Source organism: Kogia breviceps, chromosome 4 (genome assembly GCF_026419965.1).
Source record: "Kogia breviceps isolate mKogBre1 chromosome 4, mKogBre1 haplotype 1, whole genome shotgun sequence".
Taxonomy (NCBI): Eukaryota; Metazoa; Chordata; class Mammalia; order Artiodactyla; family Physeteridae; genus Kogia; species Kogia breviceps.
In genome coordinates, this window is record NC_081313.1 from 83,274,234 (window position 1) to 83,300,362 (window position 26,129).

The following is a 26,129-nucleotide window of genomic DNA, read 5'->3' on the forward strand; positions in this document are numbered from 1 at the left end:
TAGGAGACTAATCCATGTTTTTTTTTCTCTTTATTTCTTATGCATTATGATTTTTTATATATGTTCACTATACTAAAGTTACAACCTGAACATTCTATCAACACTGTTTAGGCAAGGAATGTGGGCTGAAACTAAAAGGCATGCCAGCTTCAAGCACGAATCTATACAACTACCTTTAGGAGTTCTGAATTTGGGTGTTTCTCTCCTTTAAAATTCAAAGTATAGATCTACTGTTGAAACTTATGTCAGTTGTATTGGGAAGATTTTATGTCTTAAAAAAACTCAAGGCAGGGACTTCCCTGGTGGCCAGTGGTTGGGAATCTGCCTGCCAGAGCAGGGGACATGGGTTTGAGCCCTGGTCCTAGAGGATCCTACATGCCGCGGAGCAACTAAGCCCATGCGCCACAACTACTGAGCCTGCGCTCTAGAGCCTGCGAACCACAACTGCTGAAGCCCACATGCCTGGAGCCGGTGCTCCACAACAGGAGAGGCCACCGCAGTGAGAGGCCCGCACACCACGGCAAAGGGTATCCCCCACTTGCCGCAGCTGGAAAGGACCCGCGCGCAGCAATGAGGACCCAACGCAGCCAAAAATAAATAAATAAATAAATAATTTTTTTTAAAAAAAACAAGAAAAACCTCAAGACAGAATTGAAAGTCAAATCTGCATTACCAGTATGTCCTTGTTATTGTACGTTATTCTCTGGACAGCATTTCTTTTGCTGCAGATAGGACCTTTAGCATGTTTTATTCAGTTTGCTCCAAACTCTTCTCATTGTAGTCTTCATGCCCTCATATGATCAATCTTTATACTCAAAGGTCATCATGAGCTACTATATTCCCAAAGCAGGAGGAATATGACAAAAATACAATTTGTAGAGGGAAAACACTCCATGGTCCCAGATAGTTAAAGGTCTTCAGACACCTTCTGTGAAAGAGAATAATTTCACAATGGTTTTATGCTAACAAAAATGAATTACCATTGGCATGTTTTATCAAATAAGCAGAATCAAGGGAACAAGGTTGCAACTTAACACAATAGTAGTTTTCTGTAAAAGCTTATTAAAGTAACAGTTGATAAACCATTTATTAACCTATTTTGTTGTTCAAAATAGGACACTCCCTTCATCCCCTAATAAAGTCCAAATTATTTTAGTAGCATCTTCTTAGCTTTTTCCAAGCATTCTCAATACCACTTTGCTGTTTTAAAGAAGATACAAGTCTTGTTTGTATTTCCGTTCAGTTTGTTATGATTTGTGAGCAGCTTACAAGTCTTTATTTATTGAACTCATCTATCAAACACAACTCTAAATACCCCCCAAGGCTCTGGGAAGCTGAGTGGATGCTCTTTTGAATTGGTTTCCTAATAACAGAATAGGCAGATATGAATGATCATTTATCGCATGGTTGGCCTTTCTGATATAGATCAGTGTGTATGGCAGTTGCAAAAGTCATCATCTCCTAACTTCTCCTTTTTCACATTGGTCTCATTTTCTTAAAAAAAGAAAAGAGTTAAAAGGCTCATTTCTGATTGTTTCCCAATCAGATGACCCCAAAAGGAGGAAAAAGTAATAAAGTATGATCATTGAGCTGGTGGTTATCATGATCATGTGTTTTATTTCTCTAAGGCTAGTAGGATAAATGTTGTGTGTTAGTAATAAGTAAACAGTCAGTAAGCCAAATCAACTTTAACCAGAAGGCAAAGTGTCAGCTATGACTGACTCATAAACTAAAATATGAAAATCTAAAAAGAAATGCTTTTATCTTTTCATTCGTCGTATCCCTCTTATTAATCAGTTATTGTTGCATGATTGTGATCTCATTAGCTTGGTTACTTGGCGTATTTTGTCAGTGGTTAAACTGCTAATGAATACCCTATTTACTCTCCATGTACCATAGAAATAACAGAGCAATAAGCAGTAACAAAAGCTGTTTGTTTTAGGTAATGAAGTACTAGTGATTTGTGTGGGAAATGGCAGTTTATATTCTGAAAGATTACCAAGAGGCTCTTGATCACTTTAAAAGTAAAAATGCCTGCCACAATTAAGATTTTATGCTGTCTAAAAGTAGGGATACTTATTTTTTAATCCAATAATCTTAAAGCATTTTATTAAAAGAAAAAAGCAAGGGATACTTTTTCAAGGTATGTTACCATCTTGTTTAGTTTTATCTTACCATATTCCTGAAAGTAAACCAGAGAAACTTCCATGCTGGTGGGAGGGAATAGTGAGCGATCCCAACTAAATAGAAAAATGTACATTGAGCCATGAAATAGTTAACACAAGCACACAGCTAACAAACTTGGAGTTTAGTTGGTAGTGTTTTAGACTCTCTTGTGTTATGCTGTGTTCCTTTTCCTGACACATTAGCTGCTACTTCACTAGTGGTTCCCAAATACCAAACCCACTCAGCCAAATAACTTAAAGACCTAGAGCATTTCTGCATTTCTTAAGATAAGAATCAAAGTTTGAAGTGAGGAAAAGAAAGAAATGGAACTCACTGCAGCCTAAAATCATCAAGGAAAAATTTTTATCTTTACTAATGCAGAAGCCATTTATAACACAGTTTTCATTCCAGAATCATTTATTGAGTACCTGCTATAATAGGAACAGTACTAATCACTGGAAATATGACAATATATAAGAAATGAGAGGGGGTTATTTTTATATAAAATCACATTTATACCTTGCCATTTGTCCCTTTTCAGATAATTTTAATGTACGAAAAAAGTTTTTTTAGATCATCTTAGAGAATTTTATCATACATGTAAGGTGTATTTGCCAGTGGTAAGTGAAAACTTAAAGAGAATAGAAAATAGAAAACGTTTCTACTTTTTCAAGCCAAAAAGAAACCAGTCATTATTCTTAGGCCAGTTTTGTGCAAATTACTATTGTATGTTATGTATTGACTAATTTATTAGAGTCTTATAAGTTATAATAAAAACACAAGCCAGGATAGGACAAAATAAAACATGTTCGGTTAAATCACAAACCTGGCACCTGAGCTCAGTAGACTGTTACTTTAAAAAGAAAAAAAAAAATTAATATAGTAAGATTGACAGGTCTGAGGTGAATTCACAGGAAAGAGATACGGCCAGTACAGAAAAGATAAGGGAACCTGGATCCAGTATAGTGATACTTAGAAGGTGGATCCCTCGGCCAGGCTGTCTCCTTCAAATCCAAGTTCAACATGCTACCAGCTGCGCACCTTAGTACTGTGCCATTAGATTCCTCATCTAAAATGAGGACAGTAAGTATTTCACAGAGGCTAAATGTGTTCTATCATATAAAGCACTCAGTAAAGTGACTTGGTCATGCTGAACTCTCAAAAAATATTAGCTGCTATTACTACTATTGTCATTTGTAGTATATAAAGTACTTCTTTATATGTTATCGAGAATAAGTAGGGTAATTACACCTCCCAGTTTTTCCAGGATTGTACCAATTTATGCCTAGTATAAATATTAACAACACCCCTTTCTTTTCTCAAATGTGTCCCAGTTGGGTAATTAAATTATATGGTCTGCTTAGCAGCAGGACCCAGAATAGAATTAGAGAATACTACCCCAAAACACATAGGTTAACTGAGCTGAGGAAAAGGGGTCATAACTGGGAAGTACCTAGGGGATGCAGGTTATCCTCAATCACAAGTCAGTTGCACAAAGGTCGAGCAGCTTTAATAGCATTCCAGACAGACTTTTCCATCGAAGTCAGGGGTGAGGGTCTGTTCTGAAGACGAAGGGGTAGTCCTTCAGCATGACAATTATGGGGTGATAAGAATCTCAGGTGAGTACTGGTAGGAGGGAGGGAAAAGGCGATGTTGACAAATCGGCAGCTATGAATCAAGTGACTTTGTGACTCACTGGTGAGAGAAAAATGAATCTAGTTTTCTGGATTGATTGTCCCAAAACATGGTTTCATCACTGAGAGAGATACTATTAAAAAAATTAAGTATGGGGAGAAGATTAAGAGCCCAGGTTTAGACATGTTGAGTTCAAAATCCCACTGAAATAGACATTCAATCCAAGTGGAAATTTCCAGATGGCAGTTTTATATACCACTAGGTTTTAGGTTCTAGGAAATCTCCAGATTTTGGAGTCACTTTCTGAATGTAGCAGCTTAAGCTTTGTGAGTGGCTGAGATCACTTAGTAGGAAGAAGCCTTAGCCAGGGACAATAAAAGTTTGCCAGGGATAGACCTCAGGAAACAGGAACATTCCATATGTTAGGTAGAATAAGAGGAAGCCAAGATGACAGGTGAAGATCTGGAAAGAACAATATTATAAGGAGAGAGGTTCTGAAGGAACTATAAAAGTGCTACATGCCACCAGTAGGTCAGGATGAAGAGTCTATTGGCTTTGGCAACTAGGAGCTCTTGAGCAACTCATGCAGAAGCCATACAGGAGTGAAGTAAGGAGTGGAAGCAAATGCCTTCGATTTAGGAAGAAAGAGGATATGAGGAAGGATGAAGCAGCACATAACCCCACACTGTCCACTACGGTAGATACTAACTACATGTGGCTATTTAACTTTGAATATAAATGAATTAAAAGTAAGTAGACTTTAAAAAAAAAAGTAAGTAAACTTAAAAGTTTCTCAGTCTTACTGGCCACATTACAAATACTCAATAGTCCCATGTGTCTGGGAGCTATCATATTGGCAGCACAGGTATAGACTATTTCCATTATCATAGAAAGCTCTTGTAGATGGTGCTGGAACTTGTTAAAGAAAGAGGGAAAATGAAAAAGCTTGAAAGACATACTGTGTCAGAGGAGGGTCTCTTCTCACCTCCATGACCACTCAAGATAAGCCCGAAGTGAGTGTGTTTATAGCCTGAGTCAAATCTTTGGCAGAGTAATTGTATTAGAAAAGGAAAGAAAAAGGAGATGGGAAAGGCTTTAGAAGGCTCAGGGAGGGCTGGCGTCCAGAACACTGGGGTAGGGATAGTTCTTTCTCCAAAAATAGACTAATAAAAAATTTTTTTAAAAAGGAGAGAGAAAGTGCAGAAGTGCAGGTACAACCTTCTTTGGCAAAATCAGGAAGCAAATCACAAAGGCAGCCATAATGACGTGTTGAGAAAATAGAGGGCTGTAAACTTAAAGGTGGCTTTTTTCCATTATGAAAATCCCAATACGAAACAGAAACTGATTTTTTAAAATTTTAGGTAAACAATAGATTGAATCAGACGCATGTTGCAACTAGAGTTTATATCTTTGTCATTAGTAATTATAATAGCTATAATTTAGTGATATCTACTTTATGAAATACACTGGACTGGGCATTTTACATTAACTATCTTCTTTAAATCCACAAAACAATTTTTAAGGGTAGTTGTCATTATCTATTTTAAAAGGTTAAGTAACTTGCTTAAAGGCACAGAATAGCTATTAAGTGTCAGGGGTTGGATCCGAACACTAGTGTGAAATGCAGACCAGACACTGGGTAATAAAAATACAAGGAAAGGGCAGAGTGCTGTAGGTGCACATAGCAGCAACTCGTAATCTGATTGTCAAGGCAGGCTTTTTGGATATAAGTGACGCCTAAGTAGCATCTGAAGGTTGAGGAACTAGTTGATTACTAGGGAGAGAATGTCCCAGGAAGAAGAAACAACATCTTCTTAGAGTTGGCATTCAAGGAAGTAAAAGTCCAATATGGCTATAATATACACTGAAAAGAAAAAGAGAATATTGAGACATGAAACTGGGGTAGAGACCACCCAACTTCCTCTGTTTATATTCTGTTCCATCCATTGTACTCAAGGTTAGGTAGGTTTCCTCAATCAGGATCTTAACATGACTAAGAAAGATGGGTTAACGTTTTGGGATTTCATATATTCCATACACCAGAAGAGAAAAAAAAAGAAACCTTTCTGGTTTGTGCATAAGAATGTAAGAGATAGCCATCTAGTGGGCTCCTGCATGTAATCTCTAGAGGTGAGATGCTGCTCTGAAGCTGTGTTCTCACAAGGCCAGTGCATTTGTGTGGAGCCAAGCCTCTTACATTGCTAAATTTTTGTTTTCCTAACCCAGTGATCATTGTAAATGATCATTTCAAAGGAACCGAGTACTCTGTATTTGGTATTTTATCACAGCTTTTAGATTTTTACTGACAAACCTGAATAACTATGCATAGTTCTAAGCCTGTGTTTCTCCATCAACGTTAGCCTAATGTCATGGATGCAAGTTTTAAACTTGTGTTCTTTTTCTGTTCCTCAAATCATCTTGCTTTTATCTTCTATATAAAATGTTTCATTGCACAACAGCATATTAAGCTATTTATATTTAGTGTGTGGGGCAGGAGAATTACACAGTAATAGGTTAATTTCTCTTCTGTAAGGCAGAATGCCACTGTGGCCTACCAGAATTGGTTGTATTGTAATTGGCTTTGTTCATTTTACTGATATTGGCCCTAATACTTGGTAATTATTTTCTGATTGAAGATCTCACCTAGGATAAGCTGCTTTCATGGGCAAGAATTGAAAACCTACTTTGAATCATTAAACCAAGATTATTTATAAACATGACATGATCTCAGCATCATTTTAGAAAGACTTCATATCCCCTTGCATGAATATTTTAATAACATATTCTTTAGTGGAATGTATCCTGGCTAAACCAGTTATTATTTTTATTTCCTAATGGTCATAAAAAAGATTTTATAAATGTTATCTAATCATGCTATAAATATAATTACAACTTAAGCAAAAGGACTCCACAATCATAAGTTTCATTAGCAGCAGAGTATAGAGTGAGAAAAGGAAGAACTGTGGGTTTCCTTTGGGTTTGGATTAGAAAAGCAGATTTATGATTCCATTGAGAATATACATGTTTCCCATTCATACAGTTGATGTGAATGGATTTGAAGCCACAGATGTAACTGATGAGGATTAAAATGCTTCATGAGCCTTCCATAGTCGTATTTTGTATCTGCTGTAATATTTTATAAATAATTTGTTTTCATGGAATTATATTATCATATCCAAGTTTACTTCTTAGTACAGGAAGACATGAAATACACTTCAGTGATGTATCATTCCAATGGTACTAGTTTGTTAAAATCTCTTTTGCTTGAAACTGATATAAAAATATTCTTTTCTCACAAAATTATTTTTCTGGAATTTATTCATTTCTTATTTAAAATAAACAACTGGAGCTACTTACAGTAACACAGTTATCAAAATAATAAAACTTTGGTTTTCCAGTTGCCAAGTGGATGTTAGATTATTTGTGTTTTATAGCACCTGCTCAAAAATATGCATTTAAGGGCTTCCCTGGTGGCGCAGTGGTTGAGAGTCTGCCTGCCGATGCAGGGGACACGGGTTCGTGCCCTGGTTTGGGAAGATCCCACATGCCGCGGAGCGGCTGGGCCCGTGGGCCATGGCCGCTGAGCCTGTGCGTCCGGAGCCTGTGCTCCGCAAAGGGATAGGTCACAGCAGTGAGAGGCCCACGTACAGCAAAAAAATAAAAAATTTAAAAAAATAAAATAAAAATATGCATTTAATTTTTTGTGGATTACACTTTAATAGGCTTTTAGAAGACAACTTCAAAGGGTTTGCCTGTAAAGATAGCTGTTTTCTGATGTAGCTGTTGATAATATTTTATTTTAGAAAGCTGATGAACTCTGACTTGCAAATCAATCCAAACTAACCTTGTGAAAACCATTTATTAAAACATGCCCTGCAGTCACATACACATTATTTTGTTTCTACTATTATGCTAATAGAGGTTATTTAGTGTTGTTGGCTCCTGAGATAACAGAAGGAAATGGGTGGTTTGTAAAATGAAATGTGAAGCATATTATTTTTTCATTGTTCTGGAAAATCATCTTTTTCTCCCCATGCTTGAACATCTGAGAGCAACCTTCTCTCTCACTTATTATGAGGAATCAGGAGGTGATATTATTTAAGGCACAAAATTTTGTAAATTTTGCAATCTTATCAACTCTCCACCCCTTATCTCTTCTCTTTTTTTCACAGGTGATTTCTATTCACTACTTTCCAAGCTGCTAGGAGAAAGGGAAGATGTTGTACATGTGCATAAATATAATCCTACAGAAAAGGCAGAATCAGAGTCAGACCTGGTAGCTGAGATTGCAAACGTAGTCCAAAAGAAGGATCTTGGTCAGTCTGGTGCCAGAGAGAGTGCAGAACATGAGAGGGACAATGCTCTTCTTGTCAGAGACAGAATTCACAAATTCCACAGACTAGCATCTACTTTGAGGCCAGCAGAGAGCAGAGTTTTGTCATTACAGCAGCCGCTACCTGGTGAAGGCACCTGGGAACCAGAACACACAGGAGGTGCGTTTAGGGCTTCTTTTAAAGAATAAAATGTGAAACGCTACAATCCACATAAGCAAAATCTGAAGGGAATAAAAATTAATGGGTGAGAAAGCACACCAATGAAAAGGACTTATCATTAGAAAAAACATGACTCATATTTGGGTTGTCAGATATCACCTTTGTTTGAGGAGTTTTTCTTTTTGTTTTGGTCCAGTACTATCAGTACGTAAATTCAGTTTCTGTTCAGTTGATGAGCCAGAATTACTAAGACCCAAAATCTTTGGATCATATTGGGAGGGTGGCATATGAAATTCAGGGTAACAGATTCTTACGAAATCAACTTTCTCCATTTAGTTCAATGGGAATAAACTGAAAATTCAAACCTGATATGTAAAGTTCTGGGGTATTAAATGGTTATACACTACCTTCCTTTAAGGTAATTAAATTCCTCTCAGAGGAATCTTACACTTCCAACATTCTCATCCAATTGACTTGTAAAATGTAACCATTTTTATGACTTTGATTTCTTAAGCTCCATTATCAATTACTATCTTAATTGGAAAGTTGAGTAGTTATATCTGAAGGGACCTCCAGCAAGTCAGCAACTATCCGATTTATCTTTACTTCTAACCAGGATTGGCTTCTGTAATTAGAGGACAATACCTTATTCCCTTCAGGTTTCTGTACCAGCAAGCTATGGATGCCTCATCTTTGTCTTTAATTGTGTTGTGGCTTCTGTGATATTGATTGTGTTTCATGTTACTTGCTAATGTGGAAAGCCAGATAATACAACATGTGGAGATAATCCCCAAAAAGTAAGGGATATGCATGCCTGGCAGCTGTCCACGCGCGGGCTGGAATGGCACAGGCTGCCAGCTTGATGTTTTCAAATACAGCTTTGCAGGAAGTCATAAATTATTCAACACCCAACTGATTTTTATTTATAATTGAAAAAAATTAGGATGCAGTGCCTTTTGCTCACACAGGAGTTTCAGGCATTGTCCATTAGAACTGGCCTAATATTCTCTATGAGGTATTAAATGGAACCCAGATTTTTACCTCTTCATATTTAAACAGGGTCAGCCCTGCTTTAACTCCTTCTAAACTTACCTAATAAAACTGTGTTTCTCAAGAGGTGGTCCCTGGACCCTCTTGCATAAGAATCACCTAGGGTGATTATGAACAGTCTAGACTCCTGAATCCACTGAAGAACAACTGAATTGACATCTCTGAGTATGGTGTCTAGAGAAATATGCAGTTTATCATGCCCCTATCCATTTCATAGAAAGACTGGAGTGTCTGTCTGAACATCTATATTAAGGACAGTAAATTGTAACCCGAACAACACATAAATATAAAGGGGAAAAGGGCCTCTTTGGTGAGAATACAATTCTATTCAAGCATGAAGTGTTAGAGTTGCACCATGCTTTATTCCATGACTTGTCTTTTTTTTTAATTGAAGTATTTATTTTTTATTGAAGTAACATTGGTTTATAACATTGTATATGTTTCATGTGTACAACATTATATGTTTATTTCTGTATACCCTACAGTGTGCTTACCACCAAAAATTTAGTTTCTAGTTATCTATGACTTGCCTTTATTACTCTTTGATTTGAAACAATATCATGGTCATTTATAGGCGTCATAAATGTCAATGTAAAAATCACAGTTTGACTTAAGGAATTGTATTCCTAAAACCGACTTAGTTTTTCTAAGAAAGAAATGCTGAAAATACTCAAAATACACTTACTGGCCAAATCTCCTTATACCTTCCAAGGTACTCAGAATGGCAGTGCCCAGGAAAAAAATGTTTCTCCAGGATCTGGTTCAGGAAGTTTCCTTTCATTTTAAGTATGTGGGTGAATGTCACTGAAATAAATAAAGCAATGAGTTACAGAAACATACAGCACAAATTCTAGTTACAGGAAGAAAATGTGCATGTATTTCCTTTCTGAAATGACTTATTTTGGTGTTACTTCACTACTCTGATTCAAAATTTTTTTTAATTAAATGCAAAATAACAAAACTCATATTTAGGTAAGCTATTTCTAAAAGTCTTTTCAATTTTCTTTCACTGTTTACCATAACACTATCTAATATCTAACTTTAATTAAAGAAAAGCACTTAATAAATGCTATAATATGTTAACAATAATTATGATTATAATTGCTACCATTAATGTCAAATTGGACTAAGATTTCAAAAATTTAAACACCAAAGTAGTAGAACTAAATATTAATTATTTTAGCTTAAGTAGCATCCATGAGAGAATTTTCTTGCAATGTGTAGGAAAGCTGCAAAAATTGGCACTCTGAGTTGATAAATTGAGAAAATGACTTGGCAGAGTTCTATCATAATGGGAGTTTGTGGCTCTTCAAATCGCTGATCACTTACATTGATCTGCCTTGATGTTTTCCTGTAATGTATGATGTACAGTGTGAAAATATGCAACCTGGTAAATTGAGAGGCAAATGCGCTCCTTTTTACACTTAACATAGTTTGGTTTCTACCATTAGTTTGACATCTATATTGAGACAGCATTAATAGGGTAGAAAGAAAATCATAGTCTTTATTCTAGTTGCCTTCTGGAAACAAGATTCATTGAAAAATAAATTTAAAACTGCAGACAGCTGTTCTCTTGCTGTCAGATCTGATTGGACTACTATTTGCTAGCATATGGAAGCCTGATTCAACATTTGTTACACACCCTTGGACATCAGAAAATACATCTGCATTTGTGTGATGCTTCCCATCAGATAAGAGAATGCACAGAGTCTTTAAATGTTGTTATGATACATTTACATTTTACTTAATTTCTATGGACAACTTTTTCTTGACTCAGAGTCCATTACTTTTAACATATTTCAGTCATATGCTGACCCCTAGGTTCAGGTCTTATAAAATTCCAAAGGTAAAATAAAGCATTCAGTAGGCTGAATTTTCATCTCTGGAGGAGAGGAGAATAATGAAAACAAACCCATACATAGCCCTTACTATGAGCCAGGCTAAGTGTTTTAGATGCATTAACTCATTTAATTCTCATAACAACTCTATTTATAAACCCATTTATAGAGGAAGAAACTGAGTCATAGAAAGGTCATGCCATGGATCCAAAGTGCCACAGCTCAAACCAACATTCAAAGCCAGGCAGGTTTGCTCCAAGTCTTGGTTTTTAATCACTTTATTACTCTGCCTATCACCATAAAATAAAATAATAGATAGATAAGATAGATATGCTAGTTTTTTCCAATCATCCCATCATCTTATCTACAACTACAACTGTAATAACTTATCTACAACTGTAATAACTCTAGGTGTAGATTGCCTTTGGTCATACTTTCTCAATCAATATCCAAACAATTTGACTAAGGTGAGGATTCATTTGCAGTTAAATTTTTAAAAGAAAAGGAACTCTGCTAATACTTCTGAGCCCCTAGTTATGTCTTAATTCTCTTCCTCACTTCACTCCCACTAAAAAAGACCTTATAATTATTCCTGTTTTCTTTCTCACTTGAGTATAAATATTTCTCCTGTAGTTTCAGTTAATTATAGTTATTGTTGGCACTTCTGATGGATGAATAACAATCCCTGACCAAAATAAGGCATCTTTTCCTCACTAAATGAGAATTTGCAAGTATAGAAAGAGCAACCACTTAATTTTGTTCTTGTTGTTGAAATCTACTGATCTCACTAGGGTCTTTTCCTTAAGATTAAATATGAAGGAGCCTTGTTATGGTGAAGTGAAGTCATAGTCCTAGGTTTGAAATTATGTTTTTTCTCAACTTTGTCTGTTAGTCCTTATGTACACAGATAAATGAAAATGCCCTTTTAAATGTTTATTTATAATTTCATATGAAAGCATTAATTACTAACATTAATCTTTCCTAGAAAGGTGTAATTCATTAATCCTCTTAGTGATTTATTGATACAATTTTAATAGTAATGTTTAATTTTTTTTTGAGTAGTAACTTTTGTTCTAAATATATGGTGCAATATGAGGCTGCACAATTACCTTTATTTATAATGAATACAAAGATTCTTCTGAAATAATCCTATCTTTTGACATCTAAATTTAGAGCAGCTGACACTTGGAGTAGCTTGCCCAAGGTCACATGTAATAAATTTGTATTTAATTTTCAAATTAAAACTGTAAGTCTACAACATTAGTCATGTACTGAATTACTTCTTAGATTAAAAACTAAGAGGAATCTGAACTCAAATTTTTAACTTTTCCATGATTGAAAATGTTAAGTTTAAGTTAGAACCCAAATATATTTTGTCATACAACTTTTAATAAGGATTTGAAATATTTGTAGTTGAGGATTAGGAAATAATCACCCTTGCTATTGATGACTGAAGTCTTGCCCAAGCCTGTATTTCCTTTTTTATGAATAGAGAAAATGACCTGGGATGAGCCAGTCCTGTTCTAGAATTCTGTGATTCTCTTATAAAGATGGGCAGGGATTGGGAAAACATCAGTATTTATTCCATATTCATACATCACTAGTCCTCAATGACTTCTTTGTTCTTGATCATTTAATCTTAAAGAGAACAGCCTTTAACTGCCTAATAATGAAAAAGATGACACTGGAAGCAAAAACATCAATTAACTGAGGTAGTGTTCACAGAAGTGGACGTGAACTCAGTTTTCCTTTAACTATTTTAGAATTTGTAATTAACACAGAGACCTAGGTTTTGAGGTCCTGAAAGTTTTGAGGTCTTGGCTGCATAATCTTAATATGTACAATGATATTTTTAAATGAAATTAAAAATAACTTAGTATAGGGGCTTCCCTGGTGGCGCAGTGGTTGAGAATCCGCCTGCCGATGCAGGAGACACGGGTTCGTGCCCTGGTCCGGGAAGATCCCACATGCTGCGGAGCAACTAAGCCCGTGTGCCATGGCCTCTAGGCCTGCGCGTCCGGAGCCTGTGCTCTGCAACGGGAGAGGCCAAAACAGTGAGAGGCCCGCATACCGCAAAAAAAAAAAAAAAAAAAAAAAAAAAACTTAGTATAATTTCTCTGAATGTTCTTGCTGTGCACAAAATAGTTCTTCTTTGCATTGACAAAAAGAGCAAGGTTTCTTACAGTGTTAACCCTCTTATATATTTCCTCACATATCACCTTTGCTGTTTAGAAAATTTACCAAAACTCTATAAATATGTTGTAGATATTTACCCTGCTTTTTCTTCTTGAACATTCCCAACAAAAAGGGATTCTTATATGTGACAAAATAGGTTAACAGCCCATTAGGCAGTGCTTTTTGAGTGCTTACCAATCTAAGATCAATGATAATTAGGGTTATTCACAGCCAGATTAAGGTTCTTTCTACAGTATTTCCAATATTTTATGAAATCCACATTTGAAGCCAGAATAGTGTATTTATTGATATTTGGGACATTGCATATTTCTATCAGAATTAATAGCTCTGAATCTTAATGAGCACCTCGCTTCCAGTACCTGTTGGTGGACCACTGAATAGAAAATTTCCAGGAAACCTGACATTTGTTTATTGTCTTTAATGAAAATAATTAGCCAATTAGCATTTTATTTTTAGTCTCTTCACGGTAGCTTCAGCACAATACTAGGGGTAAAAAGAGGTAGTACAAGTGAACTTAAAGATTATAAGGGTGTTTAAATGCTAGTTGACAACATAAGCAAGTAGAGACTGGAGCATAGAGTTCAATTTAGTGCATTTTTTTGGCCATTACAGTGGGCCAGGCCCTGTGCAAGACTTAGTGACAAAACAGTGAATAAGACATGATCCTTGCCCTCACAAAATTCCATCTAGTTGTAGTGGTGCGGGGCTCTGACAAGCTGATGAAAGTGACTAAATATCTGTATTGTTATGAGGTTCAAGTCTCCCTTGGAGCCCATCCAGAATCTTCAGGAGCTGCTGAATGAGTACAGAATGACCACCGAAAAGACAAGCTGTAACTGAGATGAGAATGAATGAAGTGTACAACCTGAGATTCAAGCAACTTAAAAATAATTTGAAACATTTTCTTTGGGGAATCCATACATACATCTCTAATTATAATACTTATACCCTGCTTCCTGAGTTCACTTTCAGAAACACAGTTTTTTTCGTGTTACCCCATGCTTGAAAACCTTCAGTGGTTCCCAGTCACCTACAGTCACAATTTCCATCCTTTTCTCCTATTATGATAGATAATAAGCATGATAGATGATGAATGCTATTCATTCTAGCAGCCCCATTTACATCCACTGCTGTGCAAATTTAGGCACTCCAGTTATTACTCTGACCCAACTTCTCCCCAAGACATAGCAAAACACACATGAGTGAGAATGACATTCTCACGTTCTCTAATATATTTCAGAAGTAAATTATTCCCAAGCTTTGTGCTTTACTGCTATTAATAAAGTACTTGCAGCATACCTCAAAATTAATCACAGTATAGATCGACACCACAGCTCAGAACTACATTCATTAATTCATTGTTAAATCCATACCTTCATGTGCTCAACAGATGTATATTTTCCAGTCTAAACTAGATTTTGGGGTCTGTTAATCCTGCCTGTCACTCTCATACCCCCCCTGTCACTCTCATATCTGTGACATACACAGATATCCTTAAAGACATACAAGATCTTTAAGATCTTGAAACACATTCTGCAATTATAGTCATCCTCACTTTCCATCTTTCTGACTGAAATATTCTCTGCCTACTTCTATATTCAATAAACTTTAAGTGAGAACACCTACCCTCTCCCAGCCAAGCCTCAGGAAGAATTATGGGCCCTTTCCTGTGTTCCTGCACTGCACTGTGTCATAAATATTTGCTTTCTGTTTTTTGTTTGTTTGTTTTTTGGTTTGTTTGTTTGGTTTTTTTTTTTTTTTTCATTTTGTCCTATGAGTCCCTCTAGGACCAAAACCATGCTTTATTTCTTTGTGTCCCCAGAATCTAACATAACACCTTACATAGACAATACACTTAGGGAATATTTGTTGAATATGCTTCAGCAAAGGTTGTAGACAAAACTGTTCCAGGCATCCTATTGATTGTGCTGTGTTATTAATTTTTGTTGTAAAAAATTAAATGAGCAAAGGTAAGAATATTTTGAGTGAAAAGTTACTGTTTCCTGTTGTATAGTTGAGAGAATTATTTTAAAGTGTTTACTCTCACACCAGCATCCTCTCAGGCTTTCAGAAGCTGACTGTACAAGCCCTGTGTTTCCCTTTCTTCCTCCAGTCTTTAATGTTTATCTTTGAGGATTTTACTGCATGTTGCCACATCCTCCAGAGTATGGGAAGGAGAAAGGAGACTCAAATTGCTGCTTTTTTACTTCTCAGCATCTCTGTTGAAGCATTTCAGAGGGAAAGAAATATTGACACTGATACAAAGGATTTCTTCATAACTTTATATCCTCAGTTAGTGTAGCTACTCTGTACATGGTACCTCTTTATTCATGAGCATTTTTATAAAAGGGGTTAACAGTTGAACCTAGGTATTCTCTAAGTATAAATGTATGCTGATCAGAAGTGAGAGTGATTGTAAATCACTCACTCAGTCATAGAGTTTCTGTTATTTTTTCCTTTCTCATTTTAGGAAACAGTGAAATATAAGCAGTGAAAGAATATCTCTCCATTCCCATTGTTATAGGAACACTAAAGTTAGGTGAAATTAGATTGGTATCTTACATAGTTCCTTGTACAAGGTATTATCAATGATGGTTTATTATAGGGTCTAATGTATTCTGAACATCCACAGTTTACACAGAAGTTAGATGAGAAAGACAGACAAACAGTCCCCCCCACACACAGAAATGGGCTTATTGCCCAAGAATACTATTTATTTACAACATTTAAAAGCTTTATATTAAAATGATGCCATCTGTGTTGCCATATTTTCCAAAGATACTAATTTAAAGTAAGAATCTTGTTAAGAAGATAGTCTCAAATTTGCCCCTTAATGACTTAAGGATAAACTGGTTTTACAAGGCATCTTATCAACATGAAAAGAGCATATCCCCAAACAAGTTCACAATCACTTACTTTATTCATAGCTCAAGAGGCTCCTTGGCATGTGCATGTGGTATATTTTATGTAGAGCATGGCTTGGTTTTTTTTCTTTGCATCTAGTGACATTACTGCATGAACTTCTTATAATCATTGTGAATCTTCATGAGGTTATACTAGCTTTCTTTTTTACACTAAATATATGGGTTTATCTTTTAGATTTCCATGTAGAAGAGGCACTGGATTGGCCTGGAGTATACTTGTTACCAGGCCAGGTTTCTGGGATGGCTCTGGACCCTACGAATAATCTGGTGATTTTCCACAGAGGTGACCATGTCTGGGATGGAAAGTAAGTAATAATTTTTCCTTGAAGGAGTAAATGAAGATAAAAATAGCATGCATTGCTTTTCATTAAACTAAGTATAATGGTGAGAGAACTATCAAGGTTTTCTTTGAACTTGATTTTTGTGAGCAAAACATATTTGTTCTTTTAGTATATAACTGTGACACATAGAAAAGAAAAAGTCTTGTGCATTTGAAAACAATTAAGGTAGTTTCACAAACTAGTTTATGGAAAGAAGGCAATAACAGTCTGTGATTCTGCCTACTTAGCATTTTGCTCTCTCCCCCTTGAAGCTACCTTCACATTCCTAAGGAAAGTAACATTAAAGGCAGTTAAGACAATACTTGGCTGAGGCATTTCAAGACTTCAGAAAAAGTGCATCATGATCAGTGATCAATGAAGAAAATTATTAGTTGACTACAATAAAGCACTTCATTATTTTCATGTCCTGGGTACAGAACCATATTAAGGCCATTGGACTCTCCCTTTCCATCAGACTGCTCCCTGGCATGATAACAGTGCCTTCTGGAGATTGTAGTTAGAGCAGCTTGGCCACCATATTATAGAAATAGTAAGTACCTTGGCCTTCACATTTCCATACAGATTAATTTTATTACTCAAATTTGCAATTTTCTTGAGCACTGAAGACTTAAGAATAACAAGACATAAGAATAACACTAGACTAATATCTAGTGACTAATATCCCGCTTTTCCCTCTGGGTTTCTCTTTCCAACCTTTAATCTTATAGGGAGTTTTGGTTAAAAAAAAGTCTAACATTCATTGAGTGTTTACTGTGCTCCTGTGACTGTTCTGTTTACATAAATTACCTCACAACATTTAGGCACTGTTATTATCATCATCATTCACGTTTTACAGGTGAAGAAACCAAGAGAAAGTAAGTGTTCTGCCCCAGATCTCACAGTTAGCCCGGCAAAGTCAGGCTTCATTTCCTTTCCATCTGACTCCAGAGCTGGCCCACTTAGCCAGTTTGTTATACTTACTACCTTTTAGAGGATTACGAGCACATTTACATGATTGTATTTTTAAAAGCTTATTCCAAAATTTAGCAGGTTATCGTAATTCTCCTGAGTAATGAATATCCATTTATTCATGTTTTTTATCACAAATTTACATATGAAGGTAAATTTTTTAATATCTTATGAATTAAGTGTAATGAATCTCTCCTTTCAAGTGTACAACTGTAGGGTTTCATTTGGAAAATTGAGGATACACATATACAGTTCAATTGCTTTCCTCCTCCATTTTCAGAGATGCTGATTAAACTTAGGCTAAACCTGCTCTGTCACATACACATATATGTAGTTTTCTTTGTGCAGTTGAAGGTGGGATTCAATTAGCATTTCAAAATAGATAGCTTTGTTACTGTTTAATTGTCCTTTCCAATTGTCACACTCAAAAATGGAATCTGAGAAAGAGATCAGTTCAGAGTTCAAAGCCATCGAACTCAGCATCCCTATTCATACATCTCTGTTACATCGTCTTAGTCATTATTGAACATCTAATGATATTTTCACAAGTGCTTTCAAAAGCAAACTATTACTATTCATTGTAGCATATTCTTCATTTTAATTAATATTGCTACATTTTCCGCATGGATTTCTAGCCACATTTTACCAGACAAGAAAATTACAGCATCATTTTCTCCCATTGATACTGTTTAAGCTGGCTAAAGCTAAATCGGACAAAGTCTAATTTTCCATTTTAATGTGATATTCATTCCAAGTAAACAGCAGAGGCTGGAATAGTTTAATAGAAAATAAATAAATAAAAGGGATCAGTAAAGGCCACCTTGGGGTAGATGACACAAGACTGTGAAACAAGAGCCACATAAGAACATTTTCTGGGACATATATGGCCGTCCTAGCTGAAGACCTGCTTTTTCCTGGCATCTTGCTTTCATCTAGATAACGAGTATCATGTGTAAATAGATTCCAGTTCCATTGCCAAAGCCCCAGTGTGTTTACCCTGATAAATGGCACTGACAAAGAGCCAAAAATGCAAGACTTCTTCAGGGAAGGCGTGCTGATTTAACTCATTAAATCTGTTTCTTCTTTCTTCTTCTTCTTTATCTTTCAGGTGTAAGAATATTTGTTATCTCTCTTTCCTTCTGCCTCTCTTGTATTTCCTGTTGACCTCTAGCAGCCTTTGCAATCCATGGTTGTGGGGAAGTTCTCTTCTGCTACTCGGATCTCTGCTTTTAACACTGTCTGCTTTGTTATTCACAAACGGAATAAGAAGTGGATTACTCTGTTAGTTATTTTGTAGGAAAATAGATTCGGATGTGTGGGCCCTGCTTGTTGAACGGTCATACATGACCATCCTTCCTACATGTATAAGTTGCATTATATAGAATAGAAAATGTACATAATTTTTCTTTTTCCTCTTTGACTATCCAAGGATTATACAAAGAAAAAGACAGCACTTTCCAGAAGAATTGATTATGTGCTAGTGAGAGACAATGGAAATTAAAAATGGGGTGGAAATTGCATTCTTGTTGCTACCACTGTTTGGACAGAAAGATGAGAAATCCTGTATTAATTTTCCTCAGAATCTTTCCCATCCTGATACTTCTCATATTCACAAAATTATAAGTTCCATAAGGCTAGAGCTTGTTCTAAATCAAATCTTAGTAGTCTATATCCCCTAATTTTTTGTAGTTGATCATTCTTTAAGTATTCTTTAAGACAGTGCTTGGAGTTAATAATAATCCCTAATTAATACTCAGTACTCAAAGCTCTTTTGATATCATCACAAAAACTGTCTTTATAAGTAGTATTACTCTTCATTTCTACCTGATAGCCTTGATCAGCTCTTACTTTTCTACTTAATCATGCTAAATAAGCATAGCAACAAAATAATAATAATAGTAGTAGTAGTAAGAATAATAATGATGATGATGATGATAAAACACTTACCCTCCTGAAAGATGACTGTGAACTCCCTTTCTCAATTTGATTTCCATTTTCTTCCCTGTCTGTCAGTATGGCTACTTTAAGATGCTGCTTCTAGCTAAAATAGGAAATGCCTATTACCAGCAGGGTATAGTGAAACTTTAAAGAGCCTCTTGTCTGCCCTGGTGCTCCGGCAGCATTACAGCTAGAGCTCTTTAAATGCCTCCCAGCAGGAGCTGGGTAGCTCCTGCCTCAGTAACAGCTGTTCCTCCGTCTCTGTCAAAATCACCACCATTGTCAGAGGCTTGCTTCTTGGCCTTTCTTTTATTTATCTCAGCTATGGCTGAGGTTCTACTCTGCAGCCCTCACATCACATACCCTCTTAAGTAAACCATGGGTTTTATTCCTAATTTTTAGATGCTAAAAGGTGTTTCCATTATACCACTTGTCACTTCTTCACATGGAGTTGGAAGGGATTTTGGAAGTTGTATCACTTGGAATTCTTTCTGTAACCAATAAGGGAGAAAACCCAACACAAACTAGCTTAGGAAAAGAAATTTATTAGTTTGTATAAATAAAAACTTTAAGGGTATGGTAGCTCAAATGATACGACCAGCACCTATTTAACACATTTTCTCCTGGTTGACTCCATTCTTAGACCCTGATTGATCTTCCTCCACACTTGCAGCTTCAGAATTACAGAAGAGGTAGTCTATGTCCCTGATGTAGGTCAACAGGAGATCCGTAAATGGAGACTTTCAGTGTTCTACCTGACTTTAGGTCATATTTCTTGCATCCTAAACCAGTCACTGTGGGCAGAGGAATGAAATCCACTCTTTGGCTTAGCCTAACTTTTTGTTCTATCCTTAGAATGTGAGAGTAGAGTTGACATTATCAAAAGCAAGTGGACTGAGAGTGAGGCTCAGAATGTTGGGTCAACTAAAGAAAAACTGAGGCTTCATTAGCACAAAATGGGGCAGTAGACACTGGGCACCCAGAATAGCAAATGTCCACCAGAGACCTCACCTCCAGCTTCCTGCTGGGACATCTCTGAACAAAATCTTCCATAGTCATCTGGAGCTTGAACTCTCAGTGTCAACAAATTCCCTAGATATGAGACATACTTTCCAGTTATGGGACTCATCTAGATGTCATAAAGTTCTTCATTATGTTAAACTCACATCTGTGTCCTGTAACTTCACCTTCACGACAGCCAAATGCAAAGTGAATTTACTCCCATTTATTCATGTCAATTATTTGCATATTTAAAGAAAGTCTTATCTTCTCCAGACTAAATATCCCCCAGGCCCTCAACCAGTCTTCATACTGACATGATACTTTCATCTGAAGGTGCTCTGGTCTCTCAGTCCTTTAAAGTGTTTGGTTGAGAAGTGACCACAATACCTCATGTGTTAGCTGATCAACAATGCAGTTACTTTCCTTGATGTGTGTTCTAGATATCTATTAGTGTAAAAGGGTTCTGATCACTTTTCTTCAGCAGTCATATCTTGTGTTACCTTGTTACTCTGTGTTGAATTTGTAATCTACTAGAATCTCCAAATGTATTTCATGAAATTGTGCTGAAGTTTTTACTGGACATTTATACTCATGCAGTGCTTTGAAAACACTGAATTCAAGATTTTATTCCAATTACATTTCACTTCATTAGGTTTAGCATTGCTTCAATTTACAGATATTATTTTATTCTTAATTAACCAGAGAATGAGCTGTCCCTTCCAGCCTGGTATTAGGTCTGTTTGATGAGCTTGCCTTTCACATCTTTATACATGTTGTTTATAAAATTTGAATAGTCGAATGATTGGTTTAGCAAGTTTTGTCCTTAAAGATGTGGTCTTCTGCGAGTCTTCTCCCATTTGCCCTCCAAATAATTTGTTCACAAACCACCTCTTCATCAATGTTTTATGGAACCTTGTGAGGTTCTATTGTTTCAGAAATCTATCTGCTTTCTAACTTTCATAAAAATCAGTTCAAGATTTGCCTCCCTAGTTTTCTGGAGTCTCAGTTAAGATATATCTGCTTGAGGTCCTGCTTCTATATCTGCAAATTCTTTCATACCTTAAGAATTAATTGGGCCTGGAAAATTGAACTCAGAATGACTGAGTGGTACCTTAGTATCTTCACATGTGAGAGAAAATTGTAAGGAGTTCTACAAAAAGAATGTTTCCATAGTCTACCCTTTTCTCTCATATTGCCATTTCCGGTTTTACTCAAGCCATTTCATTCCAGTTTTATGCCACTTTCTCTGATTTTTCTTGGCTATGTGACTATTCTTCCCATCTCTTCTACATATACAAATTAAATTTGATAACTGGAGGGGAGATTCTCCAGTCCAGTGAGGTCAATCCTAGTAAGAGAAAACCACATGTTTTTGAAGACAGCAGACCTGGGTTTGAATCTTGGTTACCATCTCCTACCTTTGAGACCTGTATCAAGACATTTGAACTCCCTGACTCTGTTCCCTAGTCCAAAAAATGAAGACTTTAAAAAGTGCCTCACTCTGTTGAGTAACAAAACGCACTTTGTTAAGTGACTCATTCCCAGTGGCCTTATTGACTGAACAGAGCCCAGTGCTGTGATACCTAGTTCTTTGTTCTTTTCATCACTATTTGGGATGTCTCTAGTGCTAGGCCCATCAGGACACTAAATAGCCATACTGGTTTCTTTTCCCACCTTTTTTCTTCCTCATAGGAATTTTTCAATGTGTATATATTCAGAAGTAAATATTTTTAACATAGTATTAAATTATATTCCATTTAAAGTCTTTGGTCTTATTATGGTATGTCTTTGCTTTCCTAATGTTGAGGGTACATTTCCACTTATTTTCTCACTTGAAAACCTATGGTCCTTTCTCCAGCCTCTTAATTTATATAATAACAACATTATATTTTACTTCTCTCTTCAGTTGCTATTATTTATTTTGCATTTCCTTAATTTTGACTGATGGCACAGAAGTTTTTCTCCCTATTTTTAGTTCTTTTGTGTGAGAATATTGCAAAGCATTTCTTTTCAGCCTTATCTAAACTGTTTGATTAGCTGCTAATGTGCAAAATCATTAATGGGGGATTCAAACTGCTGAAATAAAGAACTGATGAATTCCAGCCCACAGGCCGCAGTTCAGTCTTTTCCGCTGAGTGCTTTTTCAGAGAAGCAAACAGAAATCAGCAGTGCTCCAGGCACTGTGTGAAATGTGCAGGGTATTATTATATCCTGTAAAAAGTTAAATGTGGTTGAAATAAAGACCTCTCTGCAGCATATAATGCAGGGTAGCTGCTTTAGAACACTAAATAAGCAGTTTGCTATAGCAACAGTGTATCCAGCTCTATAATCTGACATCTGTTTGTGAACTGTTAAGAGTGTTACTTTTCTTTGAATTAGAAGAGAGTTTATAAATTACTTTATTTGGCAGATTTAATGTGAGTGTGTGTGTGTGTGTGTGTGTGTGTGTGTGCGTGTGTGTGTGTGTGTGTGTGTGTGATTTTCCCATTTCAGAAAAATATCAATTCCTTTTATTACTTGCCCTGTGTAACTGCCAGGGGCCAGCTGTTAGTTGCATGAGGCTCCAGTGATCCCAAGTGAAAGGGTTAGGACTCATCAACCAATCCACTGAGGGACTGAATGTCCCTTGATGCTGCCAGTTTAAACATATAGACATCTGGTAAATGGTATCACAAAAGATTTTCAGTGAAACGGTTGGGCCTATTGTGTTGTGGTTAATTCCTTAAAGCTATGTATGATCTTTCTAAGAATACTAGAATGTTATTATTTGTTATTTATGTTACTGAAGTAAATATATTCAAATGATGCTAATATCAGTAAATTCAAGAACTTGCCTAATCACTGAGATCCTTAATGGATAGAGGGGAAGTATAGTAATACTATGACTAATAATCATAGAGCCAAATACCATAGGAAAAGTGGTTAGTCTAAAGCATCACATACAGTGCCCTCTGTGCATGCTAATGACATGGGAGTAATTTGTGATAATAATTTTTAAAAAACAAACCATATTATTAGTTGTTATATTGTAATGAGATACTAAGAAAAAAATCTTAATAAGTTGAGAGATCTGATATTTTCTGTGTATCCAAATTTTTATTATAAAAATCTGATTTATTTACTCTGTAGCTTATTTACTTTGTTACTTATTTTTCTTTTGGCTCTTTCATTTGCTATTTCACAACTTATTATAACATCACCAAAAAACGGTTAATAAAATAAGAGTATGATCCTCAAATTAGTTAATTTTTCTATTTTTCCCACCATTAGAAATCTGACATTTCTAGATTGTGAGTGTAGATGCCCACACACAATTTAGGTTGGGTTGGTGACAGCAAAATATCAACTACTTAATACATTTTTTTCTGTATCCATGAGCAGCGCAGAACAGTACCATTGATAAAGGATGTTTTCACTTGCCTAGGCATCAACTACAACATTTCATTCTATCTGACTAGCATAAGGACTGTGAGTCAGGGGTTATTTATATTTCTTCCTTGACATAGCTTGTTTTCTTGGAAGCCAAGCTCAATATCGCAGGTTCTTGACTTTGAGCTTACATGGCTGCCAGAGAGTAATTTAAACTAGAGTTTGCATTTTTAAATATTTAAGTGTCTGGAGAAATAAGCTGAAGCTATAAAAAAACATGATTTAAATTGGAGGAGGTGGGGCTTCCCTGGTGGTGCAGTGGTTGAGAGTCCGCCTGCCCATGCAGGGGACACGGGTTCGTGACCCGGTCCGGGAGGATCCCACATGCCGCGGGGCTGCTGGGCCCGTGAGCCATGGCTGCTGAGCCTACGCGTCCGGAACCTGTGCTCCGCAACGGGAGAGGCCACAACAGTGAGAGGCCCGCGTACCGCGGACCAGATTTTTAAGACTGATGGTGAATATTTAAGTGAATGACAAGACAGACCAAAGAATTGCTGTTGCTGCAACCTATTGCTTGAGGAAATCATGAACAAGTAAATATGTCAGGCTTCCTGTATGGTTTGTCATTTTGCAAATAAGAGATATGGAATGAGGTATGCTGAGGTCTGATAGGCTCCAGTTTTATCAAGATATGCAATAGGCAATTGGACTGCCACTGTTATTAGCTGTCAGTAGTGGGTCAGAACACTGTCTGCATGTCAAGTGGATAGCACTTGGTAAGAATTATGAGGACTCGATAACTTTCCATATTACTAATTCTTAGGTGGGGGTGGGGTGGAGAAGTAATGTACTAGTATATTCCATGCCCAAGTAAATAAACTGCAAGAATAAATGAAAATTTTAGGAAATACAAAATGGAAAGGGAAATCTAAGTATAATCAGTGGATTTTATCAATATCAATATCCTGGTTATGATATTGTACTGTAGTTGTGCAAAATGCTACCTTGGAGGAAACTAGGTAAAGTGTACACAGAATCTCTCTATTATTTTTTTCTTGCAACTGCATATAAATCTACAGTTATCTCAAATTTTCTTTAAAAAAAAGGGGAAAACAAATTTTAACTCCTTAAAGTCAGAGAAAACATAATTTCACATTATTTAAATTACCATTATGCCACTACAAATCATGAAATGTTTCTGAATAATGAGAAATATGACTTAGGCCTTAAAAGAAATGATAAATGAAGAGACTTTATCCTATTACATATGAATATAAAACTGTAACATACTATAAGTCTTAAGACATACTGAACTTAAGTTATCCAGTATCACAGACAAGTTGTTAAAAATATAGATCAATGATGGTTGAATCCAATACCTTTGTTTTCTAGGGGAATTGGTATGATGTTTTTAGTACAGAAAGTCACATTGAAAATACAGTTTCAGATATAGGATAAACTCTGGTGTTTCATAGTACTGAGAAAGAGTTACTTCACATTTGCCCTTTACCAGTGTCTCCTGATTTAATAATACCTTGTATATTCTTACATTGGTTTGAACTAATAAAATTTTATATTTCAATTTAATAATGATCTCATGACTATCTTATAAAATCTGGTCTGTTAGTGATGTTACTTCCATTTTGTTAACTTATGTATTTTTTTTCTAGGTACTGGTGTGTGGTTTTAACTACACGTAATAGCGTATGTAAGCAATATTACTTAAGTTTTAGGTTGAGAAAGCTGAATCAATATTTTTTATTCAATTGAATGCATCATTAATAAGAACTGCTTCAGGGACTTATTAGTATCTTTCAGGAAAAATATACCCAAAAGACTATGACAGTCAAGAAGCTCAAATAATTGTGATGTATATTTTTAATGGCAAGAGAATGTAATTTTGAAATTTTTGTTCTCCTACTGGGACTCTGCGTAAGTGTAATACTAACCAACTAATCAATAGAGGTATGACAGATTTGAGCAGTCTGTCGCCTTCCAAATTTGCAAATGTTTCTCCATAAATATTTAATATTATTCAGATTCTTTTGCTTATACAGTTGAACTACAAAATATTAATAGTTTTTTTCACAGACTTGTCTGATTCTATAAGGGAAATTCTATTTTACAGAAATATTCATCTGGCAAAATATATATATTATATATTTTTATGCCCCCCAACACCCACACACATATGGCTTAACTATGTGCCGATCGATTCTTTGCTTTTGA

The 26,129-nt window shown here is 35.9% G+C and overlaps 1 protein-coding gene across 23 annotated transcripts in view; it reads left to right on the forward strand.

Moving 5' to 3' along the window:
• Nucleotides 1-26,129, forward strand: part of PAM (peptidylglycine alpha-amidating monooxygenase) — a 283,546-nt gene that overhangs the window by 233,047 nt on the left and 24,370 nt on the right. For 16 of the 23 annotated variants that reach the window (XM_067031391.1, XM_067031398.1, XM_059063082.2 and 13 more), the window contains 2 exons: nucleotides 7,974-8,294; nucleotides 16,478-16,607. In XM_067031391.1, coding sequence (XP_066887492.1) covers nucleotides 7,974-8,294; nucleotides 16,478-16,607 — 451 coding nt within the window. The remainder of the gene's footprint in view (nucleotides 1-7,973; nucleotides 8,295-16,477; nucleotides 16,608-26,129) is intronic. The other 7 variants (XM_059063090.2, XM_059063091.2, XM_059063092.2 and 4 more) reach the window with 1 other exon arrangement.